At 48.1% G+C, this 17,436-nt stretch overlaps 1 protein-coding gene across 1 annotated transcript in view; it reads left to right on the top strand.

The window, feature by feature from the left end:
* Positions 1-17,436, top strand: part of PAX2 (paired box 2) — a 102,754-nt gene that overhangs the window by 73,697 nt on the left and 11,621 nt on the right. Inside the window, 2 exon segments of the mRNA XM_043985823.1 lie at positions 3,581-3,756; positions 5,812-5,938. Of these exon segments, the coding sequence (XP_043841758.1) occupies positions 3,581-3,756; positions 5,812-5,938 (303 nt within the window).

Raw genomic sequence — 17,436 nt, 5'->3', positions numbered from 1 at the left:
AAGGAGGAAGGTTATAGGGTTTGGTTGGATCTGTTCACTGGGTCTAACAGTTTCTCTCTCTCTCCCTCCCTCCCTTCCCCCTCTCGCCCTCCCTCCCTTCCCCCTCTCTCTCCTCCCTCCCCTTCCTTCCTTCCTCTCTCCCTCCTCCTTCCCTCCTTTTCTCTCTTCCTCACTCCCTCCCTCCATTCCTTCCTTCCTTCCTCCCCCTCCCTTCCTTCCTCCCTCCATCTCTCTCTCTCTCTCTCTCTCTCTCTCTCTCTCTCTCTCTCTCTCATACTCCTTCCTTTATTGAAGCCCATGCCAAGCCTGTTTTCACTACATCTCCCTCCTCCCTCACAGCTTCTTCCACCATAACACGACCTCTACCTTTCCGACAGCTTTTTCATTCCTTCCATTTCCCTGACCCAATAACTTGCTGCTCTGCCCAGCTACAGGCCTCACTTCCCCTGCAGCACCACTGGATGCTGCTTTCTACCTCTGGAAAGCTCCAACACTGAGCCCTCCTGATGCATACACAATTCTGCCCCCCCCCAATGGCTTATATTGACATAGTCCCACTCTCTTCTCTCTCTCCTTCCTTTCCTTTTCTCTTTTTATTCTATTCAATTCTCCTTCTGTCTCCTTTCACTCCTCCCTCCCCCCCTTACTTCAGCCTTCCTCTTCCTCTCTTTCTTCTCCTATTGCATTCCTTTGCTTCCTCTTCCCTTCTTCATCCTTCTCCCACTTTTCCTCCCATTCCCCCTCCTCCTCCTTGCATCTGGCTTCTGCTGCTGTTTTTCCTCCTCTCTCCCCCTCCCCCCCCCAAATCCCCCCCCCCCCCCCCCCCCCCCCCCCCCCCCCCCCCCGCCTTGCTGGCTCTGTAACCCGTCTCATCACCAGGGCCTGAGTTTACAAAAAAAATAAATAAATAAAAAGGTCAGTGCGTGGAGGGAGCAGCAATAACCCCTAAAACAGTACTATCAGTGGAACATGATTGATCAATTGAATTCCATAGCGGCTGAAAAATGTGGGATTAAGTAGTGTATTATACGCACAATGAGTTGAGGCATGATGTTCATTTCAAGTTCATTTCGCCGGCCTCTGCCACCAGATCAGGCAATCAATAGGGGCAGCAGATATCATATATCACCTCTCTGCGGGCTGGGGAGAGAGCACCATAATCTCTCGCAAATTTAGAGTGACAGATTTGTCAAGATCTGAAGGGCCCCTGAATAAATGAAGGAAGAGAGAGACTCCTCCAGCCAGTGACCTGAGGACAAAGCTGCAGTTCACCCCTTACACAAGCACACATACACACACACACACACAGAGTATGCTACAATCATACCATTACCGCCCCCCTGCATATCCACACATACATGAATGCACTCATATGCACACACAGGCATATATAGCTTTATGTACCTATACTCCAAGGCTTACACATGCCCAATTCCCTGGAAATCCCTTGCCAACACCACAGCAGCCCCACACAAGCACACACAGACACACAGAGACATTAACTCAGCCCTGCCAGCACAGCCTGGAGCAACTTGATGTGGCCTTTCTGAAAGGTGCACTCAGAGGCAGGAAGACTCCATGAAGGGTGGGGAAACAGCAAGACATGCAAAGAGCTGCCCAGATCCAGACAGCAGTGATGCCCCCATCCCATAGGGGCTCATACTTCTCTCTTTCTCAGTGATTTCTCTCTCTCTACATTTGTCTCTGTTTCTCTCTCATACACACACATGCACACACTTACTAAAGTGTCTGAACACACATAGACATACAGATACACTTCCATCCAGACCATTATACATACCGAAATGCACTTACCCCATTGCCTATGGGCATATGCTGGATACCTACAATGATACACAAACATCCATATAAAAGCATACACAAATGTGGTACAAAAAGAAAAAACAAGGAAAAGCCCAGATCTGTACCTAACTCACTCTGTGATGTTGGCATGACCTCTCTGGACCAGTTTTAGGCTTCTAAGGCTCTAGAGGCTCAAGACAGGCAAACTGTCAAGACTGGGTGGTGGGCAGACATGTCCTAGAGTCACCTTTCCTATCTTTTTCTATTTCACACACTAATCCCTGTCCTATACATGTGTACATCTGTGTTTTTCTCCCACAAACCCATACACACACCTGTCTTCTTCCCCATATCTGTGTATACCCCTGCCATATATCCTTCTGTCTCTCATCTCTCTGCTTTCTTTCCTCACTTGATGTCTTTCCCCTACTTTTTCTTCTTCCTTCTTTCCTTCCTTCCTTTTTTGTTTTTCCTTCCTTTCTTCCTTCCTACCTTTCTCTTTCTTTTCTTTTTTCTTTCTTCTTTCTCCCATTTTTCTCTCTCCCCCTTCTCTCTCTGCCCCCTTCTTTCTCTCCCCTTCTCCCCCCCCCTTCTCTCTCTCTCTCACACACACACAATGGCTCCAGGTTGAGGTTAATCAATATGTAATATTTTCTATGGTCTCACGAATGATACTGTACGGTGTTACTGTATATAATGCAATATTGATTATATCATATCATATAATCACCTATAAACTGATATATATAACATCCCCTGTACTTTTGGCGTGGCCCTGGCTATGGGCCTGGTCCTAGTCCCAGGGCTCTGCCAAAAGGGGTTGAATATAACAAAGTCAAAGACCCCCAAGGTTGGGGTTGGGGTTGGGACTGCGCAGGAGAGATTCAGGATAAGGAATCAGAAAGAAACCCAGGAGCAAGACTAGCCAGAGTGGGGTTGGTTTTTGCAGGCCTGACTTGAGCTTCCCTGACAAGGAGGGAGATGGATAGAAAGCCAAGCACTCATCTGTTCCCCAAAATGGGACCTGAAAAGAAAGGCCTGAGCCAGAGCACAGCCTAGAAGCTGGGAAGCACCTGGCCATGGGGTGGGCTTTGACCCTAGAGAAGAGGATGACTGACAATGGAAGCCCCCTTTTCCAGTTTCCACAACTCCCTGATCCAGCCCCTGCTCACAGGTCCCCTGTCCTCCTTGGCCCCTACCCCGACTCCCTAAGCCTTTGCTCTCAGAACTCTCCCTCCCTTCCTAGTGGAGTTAATTCTTTTACTCAGTGACCATGTTACACTCAGCCACAGAGATTTGGTGATTTTTTCACCCCTGGGAATCAGTGGGACTGAGACTCATCTCTGAGCTGACCTTGATTCTCCACATGCTTCATGTTGCCAGTCCGAGGGGTAAATCCAGATCCTCCCTTGAAAAAGGCCCAGCCTCTGGGAGTGAAGGGGCCCCCGGGGAACTCATACCTGGAAAGCTGCTTTGGTCTCTTCTCAGGATCCTTCCCTGATTCCCAAGCTTTCCCCAGTTTTATTTCCTCTTTCCACCCTGTCTTTCCAAGCATTTGGCCAAAGACAATTCCCTCAAACACTGCCTCCAGCCTCATGGTCCCTGGTTCTGTCATTCCTGGCTCCTCTCCATCTTGAAAGCTGAGAGCTGGCCAGGGTCAAGGGATGGCAGCAATATGGCTCGAGTCATGGGTCAAACCTGAGTGTTGCCTTTGTCCACACTTTCTCCCTCAGCTTCTTGGTCTAATACTGGTGCCTCTGTCCTGTATGTCCTCCAGATGTGTCTGAGGGATCCGTCCCAAATGGAGACTCCCAAAGTGGTGTGGACAGCTTGCGGAAGCACTTGAGAGCGGACACCTTCACTCAGCAACAGCTGGAAGCTTTAGATCGGGTCTTTGAGCGTCCTTCCTATCCCGATGTTTTCCAGACATCAGAGCACATCAAATCGGAGCAGGTGAGGGGCATCCGAGTATCCAGGGCCTCAAGGGTGAGCATCCTAAGCTGAACCATACCAGCCTTCCCAGAATATAGACATGGGACGCACTTGGACATAGCCAGTGTGACATGTATAGGCATGTGGCCTTGTGCGTTTGGCATGTGCATACACTCTGGTAGAAAGGAACCTACCACTCTGTGGGTCACATCTCCTACCCCTGACTTTGACTTCATCTCTCCCTGGAGTCCTTCAGGAAGCCTGTTCTGGCCTCTAACACCCTTTTGCCTTAATCTACAGTGGGAAGGGCTTTAGCACTTGGAAGGAAAACTCACCCCGAGTTTTTTCAGCATCCAGGCTATATCTGTCACCTGCTCCATGACTTAGACCTCCCAAGGTGACACTGAGGCCAGCCTGAGCTGTTCTCTGTCATATCAGAGGGCTGAGCCAGGGGCTGCTTCCTCCTGAACTGCATAGTCCACACTCCTGAGGCAGGATGAGCAAAGAAACACAGCCAGAGCCCACATGACATGTCTGTGACATAGACATTCAGCAAGCATTACACAGAGCACAAAATGTACCCATATAGCATCTATGTGCAGAATGCATAGATCATGGACACACACACACACACACAAAACACACAGCACATTTAGAACACAAGCCACACACAGTACATCCTGGCACAGACCCAGATGTTCTGGACAGCATAGCTCAGCTTTGCTCTGAGGTCCCTTCAGCTCTCAGCTAGCTACTTGCCTTCCTCCCAGCCTGTTCTTTTATCCCATAAGCTGTTTGTCTTCATAAAACAAAAATCAAAAGTCTTTTTAAGGTGCCCCGAGCCATAAACCAACAAAGGAGTCTCAGGCTGCTCTGGGCCGGCTCCGTGAGCTCGCCCCGTCCCCGGCTGTATTACAATGAATAACCTTTATTTACTTTCATTACACTATTAAACACTAGCACAGTCATTTTTCCCCCTGAAACTCGGAGCAGGGCCCATAAAGCAAATCCGAAGCCTAATTGAGTTCATTTTAATTTCTCTCCGATCACAGCGAATTACTCTGGTGATAAATCAGGGGGCAGCTTCACCCCCAGTAGAAGGCCTAATTTGCAGCTAATTACAAAACTGATTTCTACAGGAAGATCAATACGAGAAGGAATTGGAAATGACGAGGCAATCCCGTCCAGCCAGGGAGGGGAGGGGGCCCACTGGGGGGGCCAGGAAGCGGAAGGGAAAAAAACGGACCCGAAAGAGCAGAAAATCAGTTTTAATTTAACGTAATATTAATCAGACCAACTTTTCCTGCTTTGTGCAGGCTCCCCCATTGCCCAGCTCTGGGGTCTGGCTTGGCGGCTGCCGCAATAAAAAGGCAATTAGCCGCGTGTTTCGGGCAGGACACCCTTTCAGAGTCAATGACTGGCCCCCTCCCACCCTTCTGTTAGCCATGTGGACTCTCCCCCTCCCCAATTTCATACCCCAGTGCACAAGCAGAGAGCAAGGGGGCCCGCTGAGCCCTCTTTGTTTGTTTTTAAAGAAGGGGAACCCATACCCACTCACAAAGTCAGGCTGTGCCAGGCAGGCAGGCCTCAGGAACCTCCTTCCTCACCCCGATTATCTGCCATCACCAGTACCTTTCCTCTTTCTTCCCGTGATGCTCCCCACCCCGGGGAGCCACAAGGACACCCTTCCCCTCACATTCTGAGCTGAGGTGAGGTGAGGTGAAGGATGACCCAGACCTCCCTACTCCTGCTCTTGGATAGCCCTTCCTTGGAGAAAAATAAGCTATGGAAACCCAAAGTTGCTGCCACCCCCACCCCCACTGCCCCAGCAATAATTCAGCCTCTGCACATCCCTCTGCCCCCTCCCCCACAGTGAGGACACTTCATCTTCCTCTGAGACCTTCCCTTTTCAGGCCTCCTCCTTCTTCCCCATCTGGGAGGACTCCCCTGTTCCTCCTCCCCATCTGCACCAGAATGGTCCCTTTCTCTCTCTCTCTCTCTCTCTCTCTCTCTCTCTCTCTCTCTCTCTCTCTCAGTGCATCAATAGAGAGCTGTCGCTTTTCTCTCTCCTCCCAGGGGAATGAGTACTCCCTCCCAGCTCTGACCCCTGGGCTTGATGAAGTCAAATCGAGTCTATCTGCCTCAGCAAACCCCGACCTGGGGAGCAACGTGTCGGGAACCCAGACGTACCCCGTGGTCACCGGTAAGCCACCCACCTCAGTGAGGGGGGACAACAGGAGGGGTGGATGGTGTCTGGTTCATGACTCATGTTATCTTATTCTATAGCATCTGGATCTAGATGTAAGAGGGAATTCAGCAATGAGTGACATTGAAAGAGGAGGGAGGGATTGTAACAAAATGAAGAGATGGCAGGGCAGGGAAAGGAGTAAGAGAAATTTGCTTCCTTTCTGTGTTCTGGGGCCCCTGAGTGCTTCCAGACTGGATGAAGGTTTTTTGTTTGTTTGGTTGGTTTTTGGAGGGGTAATGGGGGTTAAGTGACTTGCCCAGGGTCACACAACTAGTAAGTGTCAAGTGTCTGAGGCCGAATTTGAACTCAGCTACTCCTGAATCCAGGGCCAGTGCTTTACCCACTGCGCCACCTAGCTGCCCCCGAAAGGGGGAATTATCTTAAGGTATTTGCTATCTGTGTGCCCTTGGGTAAGTCACTCTTCTTCCCTAGCCCTCAGTTTCTTCATCTATAAAATGAGGAGAATGGATTTGATGATCTCTAAACTCCCTTTCAGCTCTGCTGATCTATGACTCTCTAACTAGGCCTGGTGCTGGGAGCCAATAGTGTTTATTCTTATTGCCAGCTCACCCACCTCTCTCTTTGCTCTTTTCACCTTTACCATTTTACCCAAGATGCAGCAGTTACTGAGCTTTGGCTGAGTCTAGAGCAAATGGGGGTGGGGACGGTAATGTCCAGCCTGGGGAGAACAAACAGAAAGGTACTTGGTACCCCATCCTCTGACAGGTTTTAGGTGCTACATAGTTGTCTGTAAATAATAAACATAAACATTTATATAGTACTTACTGCATGCCAGGCACTGTGCTAAGTGCTTTACAATTATTATTTCATTTGATGCTCACAACAACCTTGGGAGGTATGTGTGCTAGTATTACTTCTGTTTTACAGATGAGGAAACTGAGGCAAGTAGAGGTTAAGTGATTGTCCTGGGTCACACAGCTGAATGTCTGAGGTTGGATTTGAACTTAGGTCTTTTTGACTCCAGGCCTAATGATCTATCTGCTTCAACAACTAGCTTCTCAAGCACTTAACAATAGGCACTTAATAAGTGTTTGTTGAATCAGTTCCATGGTCTCTGCCCTATTTCTCTCTCTTACTGTGGTGCCCAGGCAGGACAGGGAAACATGAGTGACCATGACTTTAGAGGCTTGGGGAAGGAGGAAGTTCTATCAGGAGAGCAAGGTGCCACCCGAATTTTAGTCCATCTTCTGTCCCGCCGGACAGTCAGGTGATCATCACTTCCTCTCCTGGAGCCGTACATATTGCTTTTGGCCAGGCTATCACATTCAGGCAATAGGCAAGGCAACCCAGCCATCAGTACGGGCAGAATGGGTTCCTTTGATAGCTTATAGGCAAGCAATTCAATGCTATAAACATTTGTTAATGATTTGCACACGTAAGGTACTAGGCTTGGCATTAGGGATGTAAATATAGACAAGACAGAACCTATTTTCTGGGAGGACAAAATCAAGTACACAAATAACTAACATACATGAGTGTGAGATAAATGCAAAGGAAGAATTCTGGCAAAAGGTGATGAAAAAAAAGGTGATGAAACATTTTGTAAAGAGACATATAATTTTCGGCCAGGGGTGCCATTGGGGAAAGCTTTATGGAAGCTAGAAAGGAAGGGCTTCCACAGAACGTGAAGCTGGGAAGTCCTTCTTGAGCCTGGGAGATGGTTTGTGCAGTAGCATGGATGTGGGTGAAGGTGGAACAAAAATGGAGGTGGGGGGAAACATTGCAGAGAGTTGTTCACTTTGGGTAAAGCACAAAGAATAGGAAGGGAAGTTGTATGAGAAAAATCTAGAAATATAGGTTGGAATCAAATAGTGGACAGCCTAGAATATCAGAATCAGGAGTTTAAACTTTAAAAGCTAGTATTTATATAGCACCTACTATGTGCCAAGCACATCTCATTTAATCCTCACAACAACCCTGGGAGGTCAGTGCTATTATTATCCCACTTTATAGTTGAGGAAGTTGAGGCAGACAGACTTTCCCAAGGTCACATGGCTAGCAAGTATCTGAGGCTGGATTTGAACTCAGATCTTCCCGACTCTAGGCCCAGGTGTATCCGCTGTGCCACCCACCCACCATGTTTAGTAGACAATAGTGAATCAAATAAAGGTTTTGAGGAGAAGAGAGGTAAGAACATAATGTTGCTTAAGAAAAGTCCTTGGGCAGAAATGTGAAGGATCTACTGGCTATTGAAGAGTGGGTGGTCTGAGGGCAGGAAGACCAGTCAAAAGGTGATTTTAGCGGTCCAAGCAAGAAGACTAGGTTAGCTGTAGTGGAAATGGAAGGAAGGGTCAGATCAAAATTATGGAGGAAATAGCATCAACAGGAGCTGGTGAATGATTTGATGTGAAGGATGAGAGAAGAGTCAAAGGTGAGTCCAGTTTTGAGCCTTCCCAGATTAGATGGATGGCAGAGCCGCCCACAGAAATAGCTGAGCTAAGGGGAGGAGCCAATGGACACTTCAATTTGGGACATGTGGAGTCTGAGGTCAGGATGTCCAGGGAGAGGTATGTAGCAGGCAGTTGAAAACACAGGACTGGAGCCCTGGGAAGAAATGGGAGGGGGGGTAAAGATGGAGACTAAAGAAGTCATTTGCACAGAGGTGAGAATTGAAGGGACAGAATGTGGAGAGAGAAGAGGACCAAAGACAGAACCCTGGGAGGCACTCTTGGGAAGAGGTGGGAGGAGGCAGCAAAGAAGAAAGAAAAGGAACAAGTCAGGGAAGTGGGAATGATGGTGGGGAGGGCCTGAGCTGGGGGCAGTAGCAGGGTGGGGTGTGGCTGAATGAAAGGCCCAGTTCTGCAGGAGCTCCTGGTTGCCCCACAGAAGGTGCCTGGCACTGCAGAACACTTTCCGGGCCAGGAAAGTGCCCAAGTGTGAGAGACACACATTGAGGTGTTATTAAAATTCACCTAATTATTCTAGAGACACTAAAGCCAATGTGCCGTTCATTGGGAGACAGGATGATTGAGAACGGCCGCGGTGGGGATTGGGAGACACTGAGGCGTTACCCGCCAAGCGAGGAATGGAGGCGGCATGGGGACCTGGCAGAGGGGCTGCAGGCACTCTGCGTCACAGCCAGCAGCATCGGCAGGGAGCAAGCATCGGAGCCCCTGCCGAGGAGAGCAGGCCCCCAATCCTGGCCAAGAAAACTAGAAGTGGGGAATGGAAGATGGAGGGACATTGTTGATGGCTAAGATCCTGGGACAGAGAGCTGTCCCTCCCCCACATAAGAGGGGCAGGGTTGGCCCAGCCTAAGGTCTCTATCTTGGAAGCCTAAATAGCAGCTTTTTCTTGTCCTCCATGAGATGGTCATTAGGACCACTCTTTTGCTGCCCTTCTCTTGGGCACAGAGGCAGTCACGTAGATGGAACCTGTCAAAAGTCACTAGGCCCAGGGGTGTCTCAAAGAACCTGACTCTTCAAAGCCAAGTTTTGAGGGATGACAGAGTAGCCTAGGATAGAATGTGGCTTCTCCTAGAACACCTATTCAATGGAGTGCTTGTGAGCCTGACCTCAGAGCTTCCCTAGGCCAGTCTGACCTGACAAGCCAGAAGCAGCTGGCAGACTCCAGGGTGCCTTTTTTCTAGGCCTGGGCACAGACTGAGAGGTGCTAGTGTTAGCCACCCCCAAACTGGAATTCTCCAGGGATATGGCAGAGGAGGAGTCAAAGGGGTCTTCCCTTGTCCTGACTGGGCCACCAAACCACCAAGGGACTGCTTGAGTCAGGGATGTGGCTCTGGGTGCAGGGGGCTCCCACTGCAGGAGAAGCACTTGGCTGATACAGAAAGTGCCTCCACCTTCCGTGCTTCTCCACCCCCCCATCCCCACCCCCCACCCCCAATGGCCCTGGAACAGTCCCAGCTCAGCCTGGGAACATCTCCGGCTGATCCATCTGGATCCAAGTGTGAGAAAAGTTCATTTCAGACCCAGCTTGACATTCCCAGGTGGCAAGTTAGCACTAACATCTCAATCTGTATGCGACATTTCAATCAAGCGAGAAGTAACAAAAGCAGAACCATTAACATTCGGAGCTGTTCACCAGTGGTAATGACGGGGAAACTCGCTCCGAAACTGGAAATTACCAAAAAGAGAGAAGTGGGGGGGGGGGGAGAGCATGAGGAGGGGGCAGAGAAGGGGGATGATTTTTCTACACTTAGGCCAAGATCCAATGTTTGGATTAATGGCGCCATTACCCGAGAAAGGGCTGCAGATTACGCTCATTCTTAAAATGTTTTTGCTGGCAATTAAACGGCTGCAGTTATTGATCTTTGTTGATTTTATGTCCTCCTGATTTGCATAATCTATTAAAGATGAATGATTCATGATGTGTTTATTATGGGGACAAGCACAGTCTGCTGGAGGTGCTGTCAAGGTGAGAACCTAGGTTCTGTTCAGGTCTTCCTGGGCCACCTCAGAGCCTGCTCTCCTAATGGTCTCTGGCCTGCCTGTCCCCCCACCACTCTTTGCCTCTTTGGGAATCTGGAGTTAGAAAGGCGAGCTAGGGATTGGAAGTACTGCGTCTCAGGTGGAGTCCCTGCTCTCTTCCCATTTTTCTGTTAAGTGTGTTGTTGGGAGATGTTACGACTAGGCTCTGAGTATCTCTAGGGTTAAATGAGGTTGGGGTTAAGGGGCCAAAGGGCACCAGCCAGGGGAGGAGGAGAAGGAGGAGGAGTCGGAGGTCTCTTGTGTCTTTACAAACTCCACTGAAAGATTCTTGAGAGTCTTGCTCCGTGGGAGAGAGTTAAAGCCTTTGGGGAAGGAGAGAGGTGGGGAGGGAAAGAAGAGGAGGGCAGGCCTTCTCAGGGACCCGGCTGGCCAGGTGTATGCTAAAGGTAACGCAGAAGCCTGTGTATGGCCTGCAGCCTGCTATAGGCCTAGACCTGTTACGGGCTGTCCCAAAGCCTCTTCTTTCTTGGGACACTTTGGGGACCAGCTCTAAGTAAAGTGGCTCAGCTGGAAGCTCAGCCCAGTTAAGAGGGCTTGGTATGTAGAGTATTCCTGCTGCATTCTGGCAAGGAGGGGATCGATTTCAAACTTAACCAGCCACTTGATGCAGTTATTCCACAAGGACAATGTTAAGAGAGGGAAGTCTTTAGATTGTGTGTGTATGTGTGTGTAAGTGAAGGAGAGGGACAGTGGCCTAGGGCAGGCTGAATTAGAGTCTCCATCAAGAGTGGTCAGGAGAGGCCCTGCTATCACCCCTCCCTGTTTCCTTCCCCTTTCTTTCCTTCCTTCCACTTCACTCTTTCCCCTGGCACCAAGAGACCAATTTTTCAGGGTGGTATTTGAAAGTTCTGCCGAGATTTTAATTTCCCTGCATCACAACTCAGCAAGCTGCCCAGTCGAGCTGGTTATTTAAATTTATCACCCACTTTCCCTTCCGCCGCTGGGCCGCTCTAGCTCAGCCGTGGCTCTTCTCTCCAGCCCACTGCTTGAGGCTGCTGGTCTGGAACCGAGCCCAGTCTTAGAAGTGATAAGGAGAAGGGGACCAGTAAGAGGAGAAACTTGGCTGGGAGGGGAAGGCAGCACCCACCCCCCCAAACCCAGGCTCCCTACAGCTGAGAGCAAGGCCAGCAAGCCGGCAATGGTACATTCAGGATCCACTGGGGAATGCCCAGGGAGTTTCTGCACCAAGGCCAGGAAGCCCAGGAAGTAGCCAAAGTGTCCGTGTATCAAGGGACATCTCAGTCTCCTGGGGGTAGACCAAGCACAGGTGCATGGGGGGGGGCGGGGATAACCAAGGAAGAGAAAAGATTCTGAGATTCATAGAATATCATAGCTGAGAGGGATTTCAAAGATCATCTAGTCCAAGTGTCTGGTTTTTGTTTCTTTACAAAGGATAGAAACTGAGGCTCAGAGTCTCCAGGAAACTGCAAAGCCTAGGCAGAGAGCTAGGCACCTGAAACAAGGCAGTGGATACTAAAGATTCAGCAGGGGAAGGTCCTTTTGTTTCCCCCTTCCCACCTATCCCCCAAGTCCTAATTTATGCAATAGGTTCTGGGGCCAAGGGATTGAGTGAACCTATCCTGCCTTAAAATAATCACCTACAGGGGCAGCTAGGTAGCACAGTGGATAGAGCACCGGCCCTGGAGTCAGGAGTACCTGAGTTCAAATCCAGCCTCAGACACTTAACGCTTACTAGCTGTGTGACCCTGGGCAACTCACTTAACCCCAATTGCCTCAGTAAAAAAAAAAAATTATAATAATAATCATCTACCGACTGCTTAGCAACCCCCCACCCCCAAAGCCCACCCTCTGCCCCTCTCACTGAGGCCAGGGAGGAAGCCAAGCCCAGATACAGAATTCCAGATATAGTCCTGAGCAGTCAAAGACTCAGCCCCATGGCAGGTCATGGGCAAGCCTAAGTGGGGGCATTCTGCTCTCACCAGGGCTCTCTCCCCACCTCCCACCCCCCAGCCCATAACTTCACTGTCTCTAATGCCCATTCTTCCCCTCGCCCCAAGCCCAGGGAGACTAGGAAATCCTCAGACTTGGTGTCTCTTCCCCTCTCCACTAACTTAACCCCACTACATTCTTTTTTTTTTTTTTGGTGAGGCAATTGGGGTTAAGTGACTTGCCCAGGGTCACACAGCTAGTAAGTGTCAAGTGTCTGAGGCTGGATTTGAACTCAGGTCCTCCTGACTCCAGGGCTGGTGCTCTATTCACTGTGCCACCTAGTTGCCCCCCACTACATTTTTAATGTTTCCCATTCTCTAGGCCCCACCTCCAGTCCCTCCCAATGAATCCTGAGAGCCTCAATTGTAAGAATTCTTTGTTTCCTGTTGTTAACACCCCCTCTCTTTCCACTGTAGTCACCTTCTCCTCTCTGGTCCCCCCCACCTCCCCTCCTGCCCTTTCTGTCCCCAATAAAACAAACAAACTAACTCCTTCTTTGAGAGGAGAGGGTAATAAAGGTTCTAAGGAGTGTAAAGGTCTCCTGCCCTTGCCAGTGGGCTTAAAACCACTGACAGGGGAAAGGAATTTCTTCCCAGAGATCACCAGTTCCCTCTCCTGCCTTGAAAAGAGAAGGGCAGCCTGGTTGCTGCTTGGAAAGAGGGAGAGTCCTTTTCTGTTGCGATCAGACCAAATTAGAGACCCTCGTCTTAGCTCTTCCATGGCTCCTTCAGTGCCCTGAAGGCTGCCCCAGCCAAGACTCGGTGGCCAGGCCAAAGAGTCCAGAACAGGAAGGAGACTCACGATCCTCTGTGTATCTCTGGGGAGCCCAGTCCCCAGGCTTCAGTACAGGAGTATTTCCATAGCAGTGAGACATTGACAAATAGTGCCTGTGCCCTGACCTCCCTCTCTCTCATGGTCTCTCCTTCCCTTCCTCTTCCTGGTCTTCTGCCTTCCCTGAAAGAGGTAGCCTGCAGCAAGAGACCCGTTGATGAAGCAGTAGGGGAGTCAAAAACAGAGGCACCTAAGGCCTAGGGAATCAGCCCAAGTTTCAAAGGGACTAGAGCTATGTCTTCCACCTCACCTCCAATCCTATAGCTCCAACCCTATAGCACCCCTATCCCCATCTCTATCCTTACTTCTCTCCCTATAATGCAATCCCGCCTCCCACACTCTCCTAATGCCATACCCAATGCCAAGCCAAACCCCAATCCTGATGGCAGGCTGATCTGCCCAGCAGTGTGCTGCATGGAGTGCACTGTGATTGAATGTTAGGGGTAGGGGGAAGTATGAAATATGTTTAAGGGACATTGAGGAGTCCTTTTTTATTACCGTTCTTATTCCATAATCTTCCTCCTCCCTCCTGAAGGATTACACGTAGACAGCTCTTGCCATTACCTCATGGTTTCACCAATTCACTCAGCCTAAAGCAGGAATTCTTACCTTATTTTTTCTTGGTGTCACGCACTCCTTTGGCAGAATGATGAAACCTCTAGATCCCGTCTCAGAATAATGTTTTTCCAATGCATAAAATAAAATGCATAGGAGTCCAAAGGATGCCAGGTTAAGAATTCCTCGTCTAGAAGAATAAGGCCAGTGAGACTTAGTGACAAATCTGAATCATAGAGTATTTTAAAGAAATCGATTTCATCATCAAACTAGGCTAACAACATGTTTTCTAGTCTGGGGCCTCTGGGAGCATGTTTTAATGAATAGCTAGGCCTGTAGTTAGCATATTAGCGGTTTGCATGTAAACACGGCTTCTAAAGTGCTGGTGCTGGAAAAGTTTGTACCTTTAAATGTTTTAGACCTTGTCCCTGAGATCTTGTTTATCTCATTCATTTGGCCTCTCCATTAAAGAATGGGTTTGCTGAGCAAAGGGAAAGCCAATCAGCCTGTGCCTATCTGAAGGATCAAAACTCCTAATTAGTGGGGTCCAAATGAATGCTTCATGGATCTTTTGAAGCCTGGCTCTCAGAAGCTTTGGAAGAGTCTACCACTCCATTACTTAGGGAGATGGAGAAGCCAACACCTCCACATATGGACACACCCATTCTCCATAGCTATTACCTTGACAAAGAAGAAGAGCCCCCTTCCCCCTCCTCTCCCAAGATGGCAGAAGGGTGACACCCCCAACCAAGGCAACAGAGGAAGCCAGTTCCCCACTCTCAGCTCCCTAGGAATCGACCCATTTCTGTCCATTAGTGCAGCCAGAAGCTTCAGGACAAACAGCAGGAATACTTCTAGCCCTGAGCTTTGGGAATCAACCCCTCTGCTATTGTCACCTGGGAGAGGGCTTTGGAAGCCTTCAAACTGGAATCCTCTCCTCTTCTCTGGACTGGCAGCTGGGCCAGCAGGCAGGGGGGGAGGAAATCCTGGGGCTGGTCAGAGACGGACCTAATGCGCCAGCAGCTTAAGTGACCGTTTTCCTTGGGATTAGGGTTTCACTTACACGGTGCGGTTGAAAAACACTCCGCTTTAGGGAGGATTAGAGCTGACAATTCAGTGCTCTCAGAGAACAAAATAAAGCCCGAGAGGAACTGGAAAACCTGGAGTATCAGGAGACTGTGTAAACAGGATTAGCCTCTGCCCACCCAGCATGAGGGGCTCCAGACTGCATAAGAATACCCCAGTACCCACCCCTGCCCTGAGCCCAGCTTCTGGCTGCAATCACTTCCACGAACGCCAGAGCTCTCTGCACCTCCCTTCGGGAACCCATTTATTCCTTGCTCCCCAGCCTCAGTCTTGTTCCTGGAAGGGCTCAGAGGAGAAGAAATATTTACTAGGGCCTCCCATCACTTGGGCCTAAAGACACTCTGTCACTGTGGTTGAGTGTAGAGCCCTTTGGTGGTTGGAGAAAAGCTATTTTGTAGAATTCTTAATCTCTAAAAGTAGAAGCAGCAACCCCCTATCACCCATTGGCTAATGGCTTCCCAAAACCGAGCTGCCGGGTCACTGAGTCCTTTTCTGGGGACTGAACAAACCTTAGGTCACTCTTCCCAGCTCTGCTTGCTGGTGAAGTTCCTTTAGGGACCAGCCCCATCAAACCCACAGAGAAATAGCCTTGAAAAGATCTAGTGCTACAAAGAATAGACTGTACTAACTCCACAGGGAATGGGTTTCATGTAACCTACCCAAAAAAATCCACTAATATAATCCATGAGAAATTGACCACATGTAACTACATGCATGGAAATTAAGTCATATAGTATGACTTCCCACAGGGAATCAGTTACAATGAATCTACAAGGTAGTGTACCCCACTGAGAACGGGACCCCCCAAAACCCTATCCACATATTTCATAATAGCTTGCAACTAATAAGGGTAAGAACAACTTAAGTTTTACAGACATCATCACAACAGCTGTATGAGGTAGGTAGTTTAAGAGTTTAGCCTAGATAATCTCCTCGGTCTTTTCTAGTTCTAAATGTTGGGAATCAGTTGATTTTTTAAATTTGATTTTATTTTTTTTACAGATGAGGAAACAGAGGCTCAGAGAGTTAGTGACTTGTCCAAGGTCCCACAATGAGTTCATAGAAGAGCCTAGGACTCTAGTCCAGGCCTTTCTGACTCCTAAGTCATATTGTCTTTCTACCAGTGTTGTTTTTTATGCCAGTAGGTATTTTTTGAGCCCCAGAGTTATGTCTAGCACAGAACTAGGCACTAGGGATGGGATATAGAAGTAGTATAAGCCATGGTATAGTAACGTAGCCATCAATGAGTTTATAACTGGAGGCAAAACCAGAGATTTAAAATATCTAGAAAATTTGAAGAGGACAGGGAGAGAAGGGAGGTAGAAATTTAGGGTGAAACAGGACATACAATACTTTTTTAAAAAGTGCCCTCTATGGGGACAGCTAGGTGACCCTAAGCAAGTCACTTAACCCTCATTGCCCCAACCAAAAAAAAAGTGCCCTCTATAAATGCAAATTGACTGGGTTAGTTCAAGAACTTGTATTATATCTGTATGTGTGTGTGTATGTTTTGCCATAAAATAGTCACTCAGTTTTCTCACCTTAGGGGCTTATTAGACTATGGTGATGACCTTTGAAGTCTGCACCAGCTTTGACATTTTAGGACTCTGTGTTTCATATGTAATATTTTAAATTTTATTTATTCAGTTGTCTAAATTTCCCCATTGAATTTGCCTTTTAGATGATTTTATTTGTTTGTTTGTTACAAATGGGATATCTATAAGCTGTTGAACTTTAGAAAACTAGACTATAGTGGGGTTTTTTTGGTTTTGAAAAGCCATGCTGAATTTATGAAAAGTTTGCTAAAAGTTCAGTGAAAACATCAATATTCTAATAACACAAAGTTAATATGTTTTCCTGACTTAGGTCTTCCTATATAATCATGCCAAGCTGATAGAGAATCCACTCATTGTCAGAAAATCAACTGAAGAGGAAAAGGATTTTTTTAAATCCTTTAAATCCATTTGAATATAATTTTATCCCACAGTACTTTTTCTAATCATGCCGTTTTTTTTTTTTTTGTGCTGTCATTGCATCTTCTGATGCTTTATTTTTCCATCTTCAATTCAATTCTATAACCATGTTCTAGGTGCTAGGGAAGGGACAAAGTTTAGATGAAACAGAGATCCTGCCTTCCTGCCCTCATGGAGTTTGCAGTCTAGTGTGTGTTTTGCAGGGCAGGTGCAGAGGAAGTGGAGATAAGGTATATAAACAGATAACTATAACATACAAGTATTATGAATTTGTGGACTTCTGAAAACTGAAGCCTGATTTGAGACTACTCCTACCATATGTTCATTGACTTAGTCCTGAATTACTCTATTTCCAGGTATAGATTGGTTTCTGTCATATCTTCAGAAAGTGGAGACATCTAAAACTAGCAAAAAGCTCAAAGAGGCAGGCATTGTGTAGGCCAAAGCCCTTCCCATTACCATGTTGCAGGAAATGTGTGTTTGGGAGGATTCTAGATGGTTTTCCCTGGACCAAACATCCAAATGTGACCTCTTTTCTACACTATTTAAACAGACCTCTCTAAAAGCAATGCCTGAGTGTTAGTTTGTT

This window comes from Dromiciops gliroides, chromosome 2 (assembly GCF_019393635.1).
Source record: "Dromiciops gliroides isolate mDroGli1 chromosome 2, mDroGli1.pri, whole genome shotgun sequence".
In the NCBI taxonomy this organism is placed as follows: domain Eukaryota; kingdom Metazoa; phylum Chordata; class Mammalia; order Microbiotheria; family Microbiotheriidae; genus Dromiciops; species Dromiciops gliroides.
The sequence above is the reverse complement of the archived record's forward strand: the minus strand, read 5'-3'. Positions and strand labels throughout refer to the sequence as shown.